This window comes from Watersipora subatra, chromosome 9 (genome assembly GCF_963576615.1).
Source record: "Watersipora subatra chromosome 9, tzWatSuba1.1, whole genome shotgun sequence".
NCBI lineage: Eukaryota > Metazoa > Bryozoa > Gymnolaemata > Cheilostomatida > Watersiporidae > Watersipora > Watersipora subatra.
This window is the reverse complement of record NC_088716.1, coordinates 53271436-53290918: the sequence shown is the minus strand read 5'-3', so window position 1 is coordinate 53290918 and position 19483 is coordinate 53271436. Positions and strand designations below refer to the sequence as shown.

At 37.7% G+C, this 19483-nt stretch overlaps 1 protein-coding gene across 1 annotated transcript in view; it reads right to left on the bottom strand.

Moving 5' to 3' along the window:
- Positions 1-19483, bottom strand: part of LOC137405216 (basement membrane-specific heparan sulfate proteoglycan core protein-like) — a 98410-nt gene that overhangs the window by 75236 nt on the left and 3691 nt on the right. Inside the window, exons 4-13 of the mRNA XM_068091444.1 lie at positions 17914-18154; positions 16359-16503; positions 15465-15589; positions 9666-9833; positions 7747-7965; positions 5959-6154; positions 4560-4748; positions 3480-3665; positions 1851-1965; positions 263-410 (exon numbers count right to left, since the gene is read on the bottom strand). Coding sequence (XP_067947545.1) covers positions 263-410; positions 1851-1965; positions 3480-3665; positions 4560-4748; positions 5959-6154; positions 7747-7965; positions 9666-9833; positions 15465-15589; positions 16359-16503; positions 17914-18154 — 1732 coding nt within the window. The remainder of the gene's footprint in view (positions 1-262; positions 411-1850; positions 1966-3479; positions 3666-4559; positions 4749-5958; positions 6155-7746; positions 7966-9665; positions 9834-15464; positions 15590-16358; positions 16504-17913; positions 18155-19483) is intronic.

The following is a 19483-nucleotide window of genomic DNA, read 5'->3' as shown; positions in this document are numbered from 1 at the left end:
GCACACATCAGACGTGATTGTACTAAAAATTATTTGGAGCTTATATATATATATATAAGCTCCAAATATTATGATTTATAATATATTATATTATAATTACAAATTTTAAGATATGTATGTATTATATATTATAATATATTATACATATCTAATAATATGTATAATTGTAAATTATATTTATATTAAAATATAAATAAACATTCAAATAGATTCAAATAGATTCAAATAATACAAAGCTGAAAGAGTGTGCTTTACTACCTACCTCAGCACTGTACTCTCTTGTATCCAGATTAATGCCTACAAATGGTGAATACATCCGAATTCCATAACCTCCGATGATAATGATGTCTGGTTCACTAGTCGGTCGGTCGACATAGGGAGAGATAAACTTGATTGTGAACCTCAGGGTCCTGCAGAGATTAAGGGTCACGTTAGTATTGTCGAAACTTCTGATCAGCAATGTCATTGCAAACAGTTAAACGATGCTAAAGAGCGTCAGACTGTATATTCATAAGACAGTGAAAGTTACTTCTCCATCAACAAATGCAAACTCTGCCGTGCGATTAAACTAAATTCAGCAACTTAATAGTAGCTGACTTAATTAAACTATACTGAAATGCTATTATAATAAACAGTTACATTACAGTGACCAAGTCTATTGGAGTGCATATCAATAGACATAAATACTGAGGTAAAATCCTTGTACTTGTCAAATATATGAGTCAAAGAGGTTGTCAGTACAAATAATTGACAATAATCTATTTGCAACATAAATTGTCATAAAATTAAATTTGTACACCTACCAATCTATAACCATAAGTTTATAGCTACTTAGGTTATAAATATTCTCCAACCTAATCACTTTTCATGCATAATTAATCAAAATCAATCTTCATATTCTGTGTAAAATACAAACATTTTTGTTTGTATGTTTCTATGTTTCCATGATGCGCAGTGCTTCGGAGTTGCGCTATCTCCGAATCATGGAAACAGCGTCTTCACACTGAAATCACTGCGCACTGATCAGTGCGAAGCCAGTGCAAATTCGCAGCAAGGAAACAGCAACTGCGCAATGGCTGCGCATAACTCTCATGCCGTGGAGACGGATTCTTCGAGGGCCATAAACTAGTACAAAGGTTGTCCAGCTAATCTTGTTTTTTTTCTATTCTTCCGATCTTCTTTCACCTAAATTTTATTATGGTCTGCATTCACGAGGATGATGAGGTGATTACTTTCCTGGACTTTGATATCGATGCCAACACTTTTCAAAAAATAGGTGGCAAGTCCTAAATTAACGTATAAATAATATATTACTTACAAATACTTATTAAAAATATATTACTTTGTAAAAAGTGTGTTAAGGTTTGTAAAACCTTGTGAATGTGTATTGTAAATAAAAGAATAATGACGACAGAATCATAAAAAGACCGTTTATGACGTTCGGTATCCGTGATCGATTCTATTTCTCCATCAGGCGATTTGATTTATACAATTTCTCTTCTCTGGCTAATTTGCTGAAAACCACTGCGCAGCATGGAAACGTTCAATCCCCTCGACTTCGGAGGGGGCTGCTTCGGAGGGGGCTGCTTTGGAGGGGGCTGCTTCGCAGTACTGCGCACCATGGAAACATAGTGATTGTTACCAGGATCTTATGTATGTTTACTCTTAGTGATTTCTCAAGCACCTCCAACCATCGAAAAAGTTCATTGTACACAACTTGCAATTAGGCTTTTAGTTTAGAAAAGGGTTGACCTGACCCCCTAGTACCATCTGGCGCACAATAAAACACACCATTCTTAATTATGTGTATACATGTATAGGTGTTTGTGTAAGTGCAAACACTCACTCACCCTCCATATGCACCCAGCTTGTTGCCGTTAAATTGGCTGGGGAGCTTCCAAAAGTATGTCTCGCTGCCCATTGACCTTAGGTCAGCAATCATCTCGTTGCCAGAAGCAGAGATCACTGTAAAAAGGCCCACAAAGTTGTGTAAGCGCAAGGGCATAGTGGCATTCATCAATTTCAACAATGTTTTTAAAGACTAGAAAAATGATCGAGTCTAAGATAACCGGATATTAGCTAAATGCTCTCAATGTTACAGTTTTCTGTCACATGAGACAGCTGACGAAGTGTTCAGAGTTCTAATTTATAAAGCAGGAATCACTAATGGGCTAATACAGAAGTTATGGTAATGACAACTTGACAAGGACTCAGTTCGTTCATGCTATGACAGGGCAAAGCAAGTACATATTTTTTTTCAAAAAGGCACAAAAGGTTTTGCCATTTTTTGGTTACATACAGGAGTAAACTATAAATACAATAATATTATTTGCTATAAATGCTATGTTATGCGTTGATAGTGGGTTACTTTTGTGTTAGCATGTTATTGCTACACTACTATATGCTCCTAGCTCCTTAGTGCTAGCTCCTACGTTCCTGCATCTCTGCCGATTTACTATTCAAAGCAATTAGAGAAAAGTGTGAAATTGACAGCATGGCTGTACAGCTGCAAAATATCTGGTTGGTTGTGATAAGATCTATTATACAAAAGCCTAAGCTTCAAGGCTTAAGAACATTTTAAAAGTGGAGTATTCAAGAATAAATCTGTAAGTTTTCTTATGCAATGAAACTAAGAGGTTTACAGGTGAAGCTGGTGAATATATATTTGTTGCTTTAGACGGTCACCTTTGGTATCTGTACAAAAGGACAATGCATTGATACTTGGGAACTGTTGAAAAACCAAAATACAGCAAAAATTAAGCAGCGGATATCGGATGACTAATTTTTTTTTAAAAAGAATGTAAAAGTTACGGCAGTTTTTACCTCCAAATAACACAGTTATGTTACACTAAGTAATTAGAATATTAAATTAGGTAACTAGGTTATATTACATTAAGTAATTAGGAAGCCATGAGTAGATCTATGAGTATATAATAAATTTATGTTAGGTGTTGCGCTGCGTTAAGGAAATTCCTTTTACCTCACTGTTGTGTGGGCTGTTAGCTGGCTGTTACACAGGCTATTGACAAATATTTGCAACCCTCACAGTAGCATTGCTGTTGATTGAAATTGTTTCACATTTACCACAAGAGCTCGTTTCTTTAACTACTGATGAGCATAAGCTTCAACAGCAACCGATCAAACTAAACTGCAGTAAATGATTCAGGGTTAAACACTAAAACTTGCGCCAAAAGCTTTGGGAAGCAAGTCTGAAGCCATTTTGAGAGGCATGAGCAGCCATTTTTAAGCATAGCCCAGAAACCAGTTACCACTGCCATAGTTGGCCTCGTTTGAGATAACAGTGAGTTCACTGACAAGCCCCATTACTGGATCATATTTCATTGAGGATGCATCGCAATCTTCTGTCACCCCCATACAGAAGCATTGAGTCGGGCAATCTCGTGTGATACCCAAATGTCCAGCTAAAATACAGAAATATATAGCGGATCAACACAAGCCATCAAAACTCTAAAACATACCGGCGTTGGGTGAAGAAAGAGTTTGACCATCATCTTCGGCGAGGCTCCAGTCGTTGGATGAATAATATGATGAGACACTCACCACTTCTCGTCGTCTCGATGTGCTTGTACAATCTTTCGTCACACCCATGCAAAAGCATTCTATGCAGCCGCCTTCAGTTAAGCGATTGAGGTGAAATGTGTTGGCTAAGATATAAGTAACAGAAAGGAGTCATAAAGAGGGTAAAGCGTATTGCATATGGTGTAACGCCATGTCTGTGCACTGCATAGTTTACACCTTAACTGGTTATGGCATCATCACCTCACTGGACATGATGCTCAGAAGCAGCTAACCGGTAGCAAACAGCAAACTAGGCTTTACGTGATAGAAGATTCTAGAACACCTTTATAACAAGAAGACATTATAGCTCCTATTTAGAATGCTACTGACTCTAAAAAACGCTCACAAATTCACATACTTACAATAAAATAATCATAAAATAACCTTTTACTATCAGCCTGATTCTGAAATGCTCAAAGGTTGAATGAGCAGGCAACTCTATAGCAATATCACAGTTTACATAATTAGTTCATGGGAGAAACGTGATGCTATTGAATTCGATGAGCAAAGAACAAATTATAAATCACTTAAGCTAGTATGATCGCTAAAGCTGCCACTATAAAGGAATACTCTAACATCTAGTAGGGTTCAATGTCTTCAAGATCCAACAAACAAGGACTGGTATCGCAGCCTCTTACAGGTGCAATCGGTGAAATCCTTAACCAACCCATAGCTTGTGTTAGCTCATACCCAGCTCATATGATATTACGAGCTAGCTCAAAGCTGACAGAATGCCATAAATCTGCTGACTATTTTACTGGTGATGAGTGGCTTCACCAGGGAGACATTCTGTTACAAGTGTTCCAACTCTTTTGGTCAATTATTTAATAAAAAGGAGAATTGAGTTACTACAAACATGTGCGCCAAGAACAAAAAACAAAATAATAACCAAGTGGGATAGATGTTATAAGTTTACAAATATGCTCGAGAGAAGATTTCTATCTCCATTGTACCATTATATACATATAGATGGTCATTACCTAAACACTGGTCACAGTACGTGCCATTAGCGAAGAGCTTACAAACGCATCGGCCATTATCTATTCTCAGGGTGCCATAGGAATTGCATGGCGGCGGCGTCGTGATTATGGGCACACATTCTCCTCGTGGATATTGACTAGTTGGACCTCTTCTTTCAAACCCATTATCACAATCTTCGCATGACATACCTGTCCAAAGATAATTTGAATATGTTTTGAGAAACGCAAAAAAATGGAAAAAGCCAAATAATCTTGATTTAGAGTCAGAGAGTGATAAATAGTGAATGATCAACCAGTTAAATTCAAAGTCAAATTGTATTCCACTTCTAGTCACTCCTATTCTGATCATGAAAATTTAGCTTTTTTGAAAGTCTGATAAGATACAATGGTATAATATCTGATAAGAATGAACTGTAATTGGGCTTTAATACAAACATTTAAATTTTTGCAGGTAAGTTTATAATTTTGTTGAAATTAAGTTTTATTATTTGGCTCAGTTCGCCTTTGAACTCTTTTCGAGTATTCGACTCAAGTACACGTGAAAAATACCTCTCATTGACAAATAGTGTGTGATGAGTAAGCATTACAGCCTATGTGTATCCATAAGCATGCAGTTATCACTTGCATGTCACTTTCAACAATAGATGTAGCAAATACTGTATCAACTCAATGAATACCCACAGATGAATTCAATAACCAAACCTTTAACACTCACTAAACACATTTTTATTATAGCCTACAGACATCGGGTGCTGCTGATGATCTCAGCCACAGGTATTAATAATTTACTGCAGAACATAAGCGTAGCCCCTGTCAACAAGCCCTCTAGGAAATTTTCTTGCGAACCATCGTTAACTAATTTGGCACACAAACCACCATTTTTTAAGAATTTGGTAAATGGAATTGAAATTCAATGCGCATATTCCCTTCCCTACAAGCAAGGAATAGAGAACTTTAACAGTTATTTCAGCAAAACACTGGCTGTGAAACTATAATCAGTAAATGTGAGGTCATCAAAGGTCATCAAATTATACGGTTACTAACGTTTACTGACCCACAGCTATACCTGTATTATTATCATCTTAAACACAAAGAGGGAAGCAGAGCTTATCAAGAATGAAGAAACCATTTTTGATCATTACTAGCAACCTGCAAGCTGACTTTTAGTTTTTATTAAGTTGAGATTGAAAAATAGAGTTGACAACTTGACTTAACAGCAACGTGGTACGAATGTGTGATATTCTGCAAGAGTGATGTCTGTCTGCTTATGTATAGCAAATGAGCTTTTGACTAAATTTAAGGAATTCGAATATAAATGTATTTTAAATCTCAGTGCAATTTTAAAAAGAAAATGAAATAATACAGCTCTGAAAATGTCAGCAATTGCAAACCAACTCACCGACATATCCTCTTTGACAGTCACAATGTTCTACCATAACTGCCTGTGATCCTGAAACTTGAGGAGTTGCCTTCTCTATACTTATTTCTCTAATAGATGTCGAGTACTGATCACTATTGTATGTGGCTCTGATAAGCATATCTTGCACATCTATGAGTACTTCCATAAACTCGGCTCGTGTAACTGTCTCGGGTATCTGTAGACATTTATGTTATTTGTCATGTACAGAAACCTTAAAAGGCCTCAAGCCACATGCACTAGAACTATAATTTATAACTCGAAAAAAGTAGGTTTGTTTGATATTCTAGAAACCTTCAGAATCATGGGAATTTTCCAAATTATAAAAGATAACTTGAAAGATCTCAGCATTACCTTTGATCTGACCAGAAGGTAAAAAACGACTGCACTTGAGGAAAAGGGGTATCATTGGATAGTTTATTTCTTAAGTAGACGTGACTACCACAATAACATGACAAAGAATATACATTGTGACATTATAAAATTTCTACCTAGCAACAAAGATTCGTCATGTTTTGGCAATCTGAAACAATAACTGTATTAAGGTTGTTATGGCTCAATATTATAGGCTATATAAATGGTGATAAAAGAGCAAAACATATAGTGACACAGCAAAAGACCAAATGTCTTCATGACAATGAGTTGTGTATCGTAAATGGCTATATAAGTATACTAGATGAATTCCTGGCATGGTACGAGTAACAAAGGTCTTTGCACAGAAAACGTACTTTTATTTAACATATGACAACAGTTACCATGTTAACCTTTCAACTTCATATCATGAGAAAAGTGTTTTGTGCAATTTAAATTTATTAAGAGAGAAAATAAAACAACTGTGTAGGCTTTTAAACATTGTCAAACAGCTGTAACTTTCAAACTTACCATCAAGAAGAAAATGTTTTGAGCAGGTCAAACAAATCAAGAAACAAAATAAAACAAATATAAAAGTGTTTGGATGTAAATGTGAAATAATTAGCAAGTAACAGCTAAATTAAATCGGCTTTACTTTGATTACAATAAAAGATGATTCGGTAATGATACAATTAATCCGAACTGAGAAAACAAAATAAAAATTCTGAATATGTTGAATTAATAATAACAATCCGATCATAGAAGTGTTTGTGTATAAAAAAGGTTACTGTTGCACCAGAAGCTAGCCATCAAACTTTGAATGCAACAATACTGGTACCTCTTGATACTGGTACACATGTAAAAATGGGATATCGGAGTGTCTTTGACTCACTGAACAGAGAGAGAATGTGAAGGCTCGAGATACTATCAAATGCAGACAATCATTTTACTACTCGAGATAAAATGATTGTCTGCATAAAAATTATTGATCTTAACTGCGATGTAGCAATTGAACCTTACGAAAAACCGGAAATGGAAGTTCACGAAAACACAAAAAAGCATTGTGTTTCATAGAGTTGATAGATTTTCAATTAATATGTCATTTAGCTTGTACAATCAAGAAATGGTGTATAGAGTATATATAAAAAGCTAGGAATCGTATGAGCTTTCATCGTCTCGTGGATGTAGAATTGGATTGCAAACCTGCAGTTGCAATCTACGTGAGTTCGAGTCCATCTGAATGGGAAATTTTAATATCCAAGATTTTAATAGTTATAGCCGGACCGACCTATAAACATCCAAACAGACGACGACAAACTTTGAGAAATATAAATATAGACGACGTTGAGTCATGATGTATATACATGTAAGTGTAGATTTAAGTGTATATCTTGAGCAAAAGTAGAAAAAAGAACCTACCGGAAAATCAGAATTAGATGAAATTCTCATGGATTCACAGTCCCTCTCCATCAGTTGCACTTGCACCAGCATGACTCTGTTAGGAATATATCTGGCGGCAGAGCGACAATACACAACCAGGGAGCTTCCAAAGATGATCACATCATACGCCGAGTTGAGCCGACCATCGGGTGCATTGTACTCTATGCTGTAGCGCAGTGTTCCACCATAAGACATGAGCTAAAACATGTGAAATATAGATGTTTTAAATACTGTAATTTCAAAATAAGCCTATATACAAACTGAGTTTATGTGCAATAATCTAAGTGATTTTTATAGGGTAGGTAGCTTAGAAAATGTAATTCTCTGTGGGCAGTCTACTAAGGGTAGTAAAAGTAACCATTCTTTGCATATGGAGTATGAAGAATAAAAAAATGAATAAAAACTTCATGATTTGTAGTGTACCAAAAATTGTCACGCTAAGAAATCCAGTATTTCATTAGACGGTTTCAACAATGAAAAATGCGTGTAGCGGTATATGATACTACCACTAGCAGCTTATTCCGTAGTCTTTGTAATTATTTCAAAAGTTCAAGTTTTCCGATATAATACAACCCACTGTTACTCTTTGTAACAAATTTTGCAAGAGTATTCTGATAGCTTAAGCAGCATAAGACTATGTCAGCTAATTACACCAAATTTACTGTTTTTCTATTAATGCTAGAAAAACTTCAGTTAACGAGTTAAATATATTCACTCCAATTTGGTAAGCACAAGTAGTTCAACTTAAACTTGATATATTATTCCACACTAGTACTCTGACGGTCTAGTACTCTGACGGTCTAGTACTCTGACGGTCTAGTACTCTGACGGTCTAGTACTCTGACGGTCTAGTACTCTGACGGTCTAGTACTCTGACGGTCTAGTACTCTGACGGTCTAGTACTCTGACGGTCTAGTACTCTGACGGTCTAGTACTCTGACGGTCTAGTACTCTGACGGTCTAGTACTCTGACGGTCTAGTACTCTGACGGTCTAGTACTCTGACGGTCTAGTACTCTGACGGTCTAGTACTCTGACAGTCTAGTGCGCTGTGAGAGATTGTCATGAGTGTTAAAAACACAAACAATAAGTATATGCACAATAATGCTAATGCAGTTGAAGAATAAAGAACCCGAGCCCTGCATGTAGGTAGCAGCGCGCAGGGCTCGAGTTCAATTCTCGTATGATGCAATTCTTTTTTCCCAACCTCTAACCGCGGATTTGAACAGACAGACAAATACAGACTATAGTAACAATTGCTATCTTAAGCAAGGCTCAAAGATGAGTTGTTGATCTTCCCTTTTTCTTCTAAATAAAACTCAAGTTGCACATGTTTAAAGAAGAGGTTTGAAAGTAACACGGATTGTATATTGGCAGACACTATTGAGAATAAGGAAGAATGTCACGAACATGGGTAAATCAAAGCAATATGTACTAGTGCTAATCGTAAGTACATTAAAGCTCAAAGTGGTAATAGAGTAGTTGAATTATACATACTAGTACCCTGGCAGTCTAGTACCCTATACATACTAGTACTCTGGCAGTCTAGTACCCTATACATACTAGTACCCTGGCAGTCTAGTACCCTATACATACTAGTACCCTGGCAGTCTAGTGTGCTCAGGGAGATTATCAAGTGTGCCGATGAGCACTGAGGCTACGTATCTGCACAATTACTCTGAAACACTAGAAACTCGTTTACTGGTGCCGTTGTTAGTGTGTCAATCTACCACGCCAGATGTCATGAGTTCGAATCTCGCTTATAGCAATGTTTTTCTATCTCAACCTCCAGCAATGGCTTTAGAGTTTAGACAAATGAAATAACAGACAGGCTATTATAGTAAAGATTTCTTTTAAAAAGCTTTCAAAAAAGAAATTTAGTGAACCACTGAGTCCCACCTGGTTGCCCCTGACAGCATCTGGAAGCCTCCAGTAAAGGTTATTAGGCGGAGTATCTCTGTAATTCGGAATAGTGTATTGCCTGTATCTGGGATCATATGAGTAAAGGTTGCTCGGCAATTCTGACGCTCTCTCATCTGCGAGGGTCACGCCTTCATCTATTGTGTACTGGACATATACATAATGAAACTAAGAGCTCTGACACCAAATATACAAATAAATACTGTTCACAGGCAACTGTATTATAAGTTATTGTTTTATAACACTATAGTTTTTATAGGCTATGCATGAAAGCATTCACACATGTGCAAGCTGATCGAGTTAACCGAAACATTTTATTAGCAAAAACAAGTATTTATCAAAAGTATTTACACTATTGTTACGGTAGAGTGGTGTGACTAGGGCCATGGCGATAGGCCTCCTGGTCACCACTGTTGTAAGGGCAAGCTTTCAAAACACCGAAGAGGGCCTGGACACTGTCAGAGCGCTTAAGTAACCGAGAAAAAACCGAAAGACCGAGAAAAAACCGAGAGACCGTAAAAGAGAAACTGAGAGTAGAACAAAAGAAAAGGAATGGAACCTAAAATGAAAGTAAAAGTATAGCACGAAAAAGATTTGGTTGTTTTGGCAGAGCGGTATGCACACCCTCTCTGCATGCTTTGAATGTGGTTTACTGCCTGTCATGCATGCAAACTTATATATTTATCTATTAAATATATGTTTCATTGCTACTTAACACTCGGTGTTGTTGTTTGACTGTTTTGTGGAAAGTAAAGGGAACTGTAAAGTTTCCTTTATACTGGCTGCAGCAGTAGAATTTGAGAACTTCACAAGACAGAGTCAAAAAGCAGGAGCATCCCTGATCTCTTTTGAGCCGTGTGCTGGAGATAGTATCACTTTCCCCTAGCGATTGGTGAGCACTGCTTAGGTGAAAAGCGGAAAGAGATTTCTCTGAACTCAGTAGGCCGTGTTGCAAGAGCAGGGCCGCTCCAGAGTTTAGTAAGTTTTTCCCAGTAGGAAGAAAGCATGGAGTTCAGTGAGTTTTTCTGATTAAACAAAATATAGATGGCCGACCGTCAAAGAGTGTTGACCGAGAGATGGACCAGCTGACAGAGGTCCTTAAATGACTGGCAATAGCACGCAGGCTCAGGCCCTGGTCTATCAGTTCAAGGTACATCGGTACTCATAAACTGGAGATGTGGAGTACTTTATCAGCTGATTTCAAGCAATAGCAGGAGCAAACGCTTAGACCGAGGAAGCTAGCGTACTGCATCTCAGGGAGGCTCTGAAGGAAGAGGCCGACAACTGCGAACAGGCAAACCGCATAAAAGTCGTCTTTCATGTGCTTCGCACCCGATTTGGTCTCTCGCCCAAACAGACTCGCAATACGCTGAGCACCCTGAGGCGGGCCGCAGCAACCTCCCGAGTAAAAAGCTAGTTCAAGTAGATGACGGTGACTTGCTGGGCCACTACTGGACCGGTATGGCCAAGGAGCTGTTTTGTAGCTTGGTCAATCATGCCGGCCTGCAATGACACCTACTGGCCGTGCCCACAGCCACTCTAATGAAGGCAGTGTGCCCTGAGATGGAGTTCCTGCAGATTAAGTTCGAAGATAAAAGGTCAACCGATGTCTGAACCTTGAAGGAAACCCCGAAGGAACACACAGCTGTGATGCAAGACAAGGCAGTTGGTCAGCTGAACCGGCTTGTGCAGCAACTGACACAAGTGCAGCAGCTGCAACTAAGAATGAATCGGCCTCAACAGAAAAGAGCTGAAGCCTCTGCACTGCTTGACCGTAACGACTGCAACAGTAGTGGCAACCGCTGGTTGCCTTAAGCCCCCAAACTCATATTCCCCGGCAAAAGTAAACTAGTAAATTTTGTGTCAAAGGCACATCATAACGATCGACCTGACCAAGTCACGACTGACGAGATCCAACCAAGGGAGACTCACGCCCAAAAGCGCTGATGCCAAGGCGGGAAGCCAAAAAAGAAGAAGTTCCCCTACCAGGTTGACAGTAGGAGACATGTTCCTCAAGGCTCTTCAAAACTATTACTAGACCCACGAAAATCTAAAGCCTTGATCTCACGAGGATGAACCCAACATGTCGGCATGCTCAAGTCAAGCTGCACTAAACTGCCCAGCCAAGAGCATGCTCAAGAATCAATGGGAAAGAAACTGGCCGATACAGAGTCGGAAACCTGCCTATACGGACGGACCGACGTGTTTCCTGTCATTTAACCATAATAATGCGGCACTTCATGAGCTCGCTTCAAAAGTGTGGGCCTCTGGGCTATGCCATAGAGGCGATAAAAAGGACAACAGCTCGGTACGCCATCGGAAGCCTACCTTAAAGGCATTAAGACCGACCCATGGTACATAAACCGGCTGGGCTTTGAAGGCATCTCAGAATGCCGCCCGGCAGCCTCAGTAGTGCTAGGAGAGGATAGGCTTGTTTGGTTTAGCAGCAGTAGCATTGAGCTCATCTGGGCACAAGCACTAAAACAGCAAAACAGCTCGGTACGCCATCGGAAGCCTACCTTAAAGGCATTAAGACCGACCCATGGTACATAGACCGGTTGGGCTTTGAAGGCATTTCAGAATGCCGCCCGGCAGCCTCAGTAGTGCTTGGAGAGGATAGGCTTGCTTGGCTTAGCAGCAGTAGCATGTAGCCCATCTGGGCACAAGCACTAAGCCAGCAAAACAGCTTGGTACGCCATCGGAAGCCTACCTTAAAGGCATTAAGACCGACTCATGGTACATAGAGCAATGACTGGAGCAATGACTAAAACAGCAAAAAACAGCAAAACAGCTAACGACCCTTTTTTGCCAAAGGGTGGCGGGTCGAACTGAAGATGCTGCCCTGCTAACGTAACACTTACCATAGCTGACCGGCCCTCTAGAGAGTCGGTGGCTGGGTCTACTACTAACCGGAAGATGGAGGAGCATCAACCGGAAGCATCTCGCAGGCTGCGCAGCAGCACGGCTCTATCGAGCCCAACACGACAGGGAGCACACGACTCCATGCTCAGAAAAAGGATGGCCAGAGTGATGACGCCACCAGAGCACATCTTCACAGACGATAACAAAGTCTAAAGGCTGAGTGGAGCGACTGACTCGTCTTTTAGATGTTTTACTGGCTGACGAGGAGCTATATGGATAGGTATATATATATATATATATATATATATATATATATATATATTAGAGCGGCACAATGATCGCGTTAATTAAACGATTAACGTGGTCTATACAAATAAACGATTAACGGAGTTGGGCTAATTAATTTTCAACTAAAATGCAACCGAGATGATGATCTTGATGTGGTTCCTTTCCTTTGTACTATTTAGTACCATACCATTAACATAGCAGGTTACTAGCATTTAATTTACTAACAAATAAATATTATGACAAGCAACCCTTTCTTACCAATAAATTAAACCACAATTATTTTGCACTCAACTATGAAAACACATTGAGTCGCTAACATTAATCTTGTTTATACAATACAATGCGCAAACGCCGTGCAGATCTAGCTGTAAGCAGACATGTTGTTAGTTGTTTGAACATGTTTTTATGTAATAGCAACAAAAGTGATTTCAGTATTATTTAATACGTATTTTACAGTTTATTTTTGTTTATTTTTAAAAACTTTCTTAAAAATAAATTATACATGGTTTTTCATTTTTCAAAAAAATCACAATCATATTTCAGCTTCAGAATATTAGTAATATAAGGTTGACACTTTATTGGAACACAAAAGCAGAAAAATGTCTTCCACCCTAAGTAGCACATTTCTATAAGTTGTTGGAAGCGTAAACAAGAAAGCCAAGTGCAATATATGCCAGAAAAAATTTGCTTACCACCACAACACATCATCATTAGGATATAGTGTATTTTAACTAATTCTCCTCCTACCGTGCAGAAATCATAACCAGCTGTCGCAGACAACAACTAATACTACTGACTACCGTCACTACTGTCCCCTGTGAGCGGCTATTTTATTAAGCTGGCAATATTGTATGTAGGAAGAGGGCATCTCTTTATTCAGATAATGTGAATAAACTGTGCTGCCTCAACTCTTGGCTGGCTTAAAAACTTTCATAGGCAGTTTTCATACTCATAATAATTATTACATTGTAACTTATGTACATTGTACATAACATGTACTACTGCTAACAATTGTCTAAAATATAATTAATCTATATGTAGCTGTATTATTTGTTTTTGAATATGCAGGTTTTTGCTAGATTAATTCTAAGATTAGTCAAAAATTAACTGGTTCAGACCAGTTATTAATCGCAATTAATTTTTATAATCGTCGTGCAGCTTTAATATGCATATATGTATATATTATATATATGTATATATATACAGACAGTTCCCTACTTACGAACATTCAAGTTACGAACAACGATACATACAAACGTATGTACAATGTATGTTGTTCGTAACTCGAATAACTTTCGAGTTATTTGTTTGAACTTTGTTTGAACTTTACATACGTATTGTAAAGGGGTTTGCCGGCCTTTACATGGCACGATCTCTACTAATAAATAAAGAGAAGAGAGTCTGTGTAGTTTCATTCAGCTTTTAATTAGCGAAGGAAATTTCACTAGCCGAGTAGCGTACGGCTATCTGCTCTGCTCAACTAAATGAGCGCACTCAGTTATATACAATAATATCAACCGTTCGGGCTAACGGCAAACGATAAGAACACGGGCTAACAAGGTGAATAAATAGGACCGATAGCACGTTGGTATGACAACAATATAAGTGGCGATAAGTGATAGTGTTATGACGTTATATCAGATATAACAATAGCATAACGAGTGAAACAACGATATAATAAAGGACAACACATACAAAAAATAAGACAACAACAATAAGTGATAGCATAATGATTAAACAACAATATAATAAAAAGAACAAGACATAATTATAAAAAATGCAGTGTCATGGCCCGGCATCCACCAAAGTATTATCTCCATTTTATTGAAAAAAATTTTCAGTACAAACCAATACAGGTTACTTATACAAGCCTTAAACATACTTATATAAACCTTCAATATACTTATATAGGCCTTAAACATAAATTATAATACAAAATATAGCACTGAAGCAACTTACGAACAAATTCACCTTACGAACAATCGCTCGGAACGTAACTCGTTCGTAGGTTGGGAACCGTCTGTATACATATATATATACACATATATATACACATATATATACACATATATATATACACATATATATACACATATATATACACATATATATACACATATATATACATATATATACACATATATATATACACATACATATATACACATACATATATACACATATATATACACATATATATACCCAAATATATATGCAAAAATGATTGGTTGAAAAACTACTATCAACTCTATATAAAGTATTGTTACAGTTGCAGAAGCTGACATAAGAGGAATGCATTTTAGACAGAAAATATTTTCTTCAGCTGTTGGACTTTTCACAAGAAAGTGACTCACTAAGCCTCATGTTATAAATTCATTGACACTTCAGAATCGTCTTCACTTTGCTATGCAAACTATCAGGTCTTACCTCTGATATGATGTATCAATAAGCCTCAAGGGTAGCACTGTTTGAAGCACATAAATCTTGTTAAATAGTCATGATAGTAGATAGACCTCAATTGCATGCGCTCATTTATGTGACTTTTGAATGTTTTTGGAATTTTCAATTTAATCAAAAACATCAACAGTACAGCTACCAAATAAAACAATATTTTTAAGTGTTCCTCACCCTGTACATGTTCATATCAGTGCTGTCGCAACCAGTTCCTACACCTGAGCAGTAGCAAGTGAGACAATCCTCTTGCCTTGTAGCAGCTTTGTTAAACGTTCCCCTTGAGCAATAATCATCTATTACTGTAATCACACGTTCATAATAGAATGCTGGTCAAAGTAGCAGACGGCTAGTCATTATTTGTAATCTTGCAAAAATTGGTTGCCGATTGAATTCATAAATTGTCGAATCAGTTCATAAATTCCTACACAGGTCACAAGAAAATAGATAGGATTTGACAGCAAATATGCAGTATACATGTAGCTAATTCTTGTGTGTTACATAACATAAAGTTGATGGAACTAGACACAAACGGATGGCAAGAGAAGGCAAAAACCAAAGCTGTGAGAAAGACAGTGATAAAGTTTAAACCATAAAGCCTGGTTCCCACATCGAATGCGAGACCCTGGCGGTAATCTCGCGCAGCAAAACACTTGCGGACGCTAGGCTTGGTGGCTTATGTTCACATAAAGCTGCGTCGCTGGTGATTGCATAAAAATTGGTGCTAGCTATGCCATCTCAAAAGTGCTGACCTTCACCTGTACAATGCATTTTAGGGAGATTTTGCCTGCAGCTTTTCGCGAAAGTTGAACAGAGCTGAACTCTTGCGTTGACCGGTGGTATCCGGCGCGTAGGTTCACATTTTACCGCTGATAGGCCTGCGGTGCTGTCGCCGGTGCTTGTGGCGTATATGGGAACAAGGCTTAAAACAGTCATTGTCGAAACAACTGACTGCAAGGAAAAGATCGCTTGTATGTGAGTTGAAGTGAGTATCATGAACTGTGTCATTACTACTTGCTCACAAATGCTAACTTCTGCACAAGCTCACAGTTTTACGGTCATGTAGCTTACTTTCGCCTGGATCAACTGTCACGATTGTGTCAGGTGTACCAAATATGCTGTTCTGATTGTTGATGGCCTCACAAGTGTAAGCGCCCGCATCCGATTCTTGAACATTTCTTATTATCAGGACGCCTTTACCATTCACACTCGTTTCCTGTAAATGACAAATTCTCTTGCATGCCAATCATGAACTTCAATCTTTTACAAGATAATGCTACTAAAATTAGGTATGTTATAAAATAGATATTTCATAATCTTGGCTCAGATATTTGAGTTATTTCTAGTCTCATTAAGAGGTCTTAAGATGGATAAAAACTCTGGCTCGAGTTGATGTCAAAGATATGAACATTCCAAAGTAATGCCAAGTGTTATAAACATTTGCTGACAACTTGATATACATATGTACATATACATATAGAGTTGAAGATCCTTTGTTTAAGTTTAAAAGTCATTCTACAACTAAACATAAATAAGATAAGTAAAATTCAAAGCTACAAAATAACTCTATACTACTAGTAATAAGTGGAGTCATTTTCTAGACTAAAACTTATCTGGCATTATCTTAATTTTTAAACAGAGACACTTGACGAATGACATGACGAAATAGATTTGTAGTGAAGACACATTTGACTTTCCATGAAAATCTTTCTATTTAACTATATATACAAAATATATACAACTTACATATCGTGGGTTGAGCGCCGAATTGTTGTTGAGCGCAAACTCAACCCAAAATTTGGGTTGAGTTTGCGCTCACATAAGGGAAGTTTGGCGCTCAACCCAAATTGGGTTGAGCGCCAAACTTCCCTTATGTTCTATATGAAGTTACAATTTTGCGCTCAGCCCATGATATATAGATGTACATGTATGCATTTGTATAGATATAAGTAGTTTGATTGGTTTTTATAGGATATGCATTGGCCATTAACAAGTTTAGAAAGTAGGCTCGCATTTTTAACTCTGATGCACCCTATTGGTCAGCTAGGACTTCAAAAAAGCTGTAATGAACTATGATTTTGCCAACGCATGATTTTTTACTACAGCACGAAATACCACCACCCCAAATTTTGTACCCATGTATTTGGGCCTTGAGATAGCAACCACAAGAAATATCTGGGCCTTAAGGTAGCAACCACAAGATATATCTGGGCCTTAAGGTAGCAACCACAAGATATATCTGGGCCTTAAGGTTGCAGCCACAAAGAATATCTGGGCCTTAACGTAGCAACCACAAGAAATATCTGGGCCTTAAGGTAGCAACTACAAAGAATATTTGGGCTTCAAGGTAGCAACCACAAGAAATATCGAGGCCTTAAGGTTGCAACCACAAAAAGTATCTGGGCCTTAAGGTAGCATCCACAAAAAATATCTGGACCTTAAGGTAGCAACCACAAGAAATATCTGGGCCTTAAGGTAGCTACCACAAAGAATGTCTGGACCTTAAGGTAGCAACCACAAAGAATAGCTTGGCTTTAAGGTAGTAACCACAAGAATTTGGAATTAAGCCAAATGTATATACAAGACAAACAAGACCAAGACAAACAACATTAATACGTAAACTCACAGTCACCCGACTTCCAGTAGGAATGTTGCCCCAATTAAGCCTCCAGCTGATGAGTGGAACCGGGTAGCCAATAGCAGTGCAAGTTAGAGTGAAGGTATCACCCACTGTTACTGTCAGCGTTGGCCTTAAAGGAATAGTGACTGTTGGCATGGAGCAGCCAATCTCATCACTGTTGTCAAGGCAGTCGGTTTGACCATCGCAGATGTATGACTTGGGTACGCACTGATCTCGGCTAGAGCATCTGAGAAGTAGATTTACTCTTGTTCTGATTAGCTGTTTACTATGTTCCTCAAAATATACATTTTTTACTTCAGACCACTCTGTACCCCACGCTTTTTATATTTTCATACCAACTAATAATTCTAATCGTAGCCATATTTAGTATTGTAAAGCTTAGGCAAAACTGCAATTCACCACAGCATGTTATAAACAGTCTAATAGATGAAAAGAGCATAAAGGAAATAAGCTCATTTGATGAGTTTTATAACAAATGCAGTAAAAGCGCTTTTCTCAGTTCCTAGCATGAGTCTTGTCAAAAAATCATGAAGAGATCCAAGTGAGAGGTAAGTTTATCTAACCAATCTTTTTAGATGATCAATGTGTGAGGGCTGATGATATATATTGATATCACTCAGTACCATGAAACATAAAATAGATGAAATGACGCATAGGGTAAATAGTTAAATACAAAAAATGCAATAAAATCATTCTAGTGTACCTTCCTGAAGGTTGTATGTGAAGTAGGGATGGTTGATATACTCTAGAAGAAATTATTTTACAAATAGGATATGGCATATTCTTAACGTTTGATAACCACTGAGTGTGTAGGTTCTTCCCAAAACACACCCGCAAACAATTTTTGATTTGATTTGAGTTTATTTTCATCATAAAAACAGATGCACACAGAGATAAAAACTAAATAAATATACATATATGAATGAGCAATCACAATACAATAGGGAGTGATGAAGGCTCACGTGCACAGTAGCAGGGCTAATCAAGGTGCAGGGCCCGAGTTGACATTTTTCTTAATATAATAATTTTCACATATTAAAACCTAAAGCCATCCCAATGAGTCAAGTAGATGCCTCTTAAAGCAATCCTAAAGCTATTTGAATTTTCAATGTACTTGATCGATATTGGAAAATCATTCCAAATACTGGACAACTGGTAAGTTACCTGTCGATGTCCAGCTGTAGATGTAGACTTAGGGTAAGATAAGGCATAAGAAGAATAACGATTAGCATAAGAGTGTTGTTGAACATGAGTGTCAGAGTAGAATGATGAATGAGCGAGAATACCTAAACGGTGTTTGTATGGAAGATTATTCGCATTAGACGCTTTTGGATCAGGAATATTTTATTCAAATGACACTCTGCAGCATTGCCCCATGCTTCTAAACAATAAATTAGTTTACTGTTTGTTAAACTGTTATAAAGCAATATTAAAATGTCAGTTGGAAAAATTCCTGAAGCTTTGAAAATTATACCCAAATTTTTATGCAGTTGACTTCTCAAATACAATTACAAGGATCATGAACCAAAAAGCATCGACCATGATGAAGATAAGT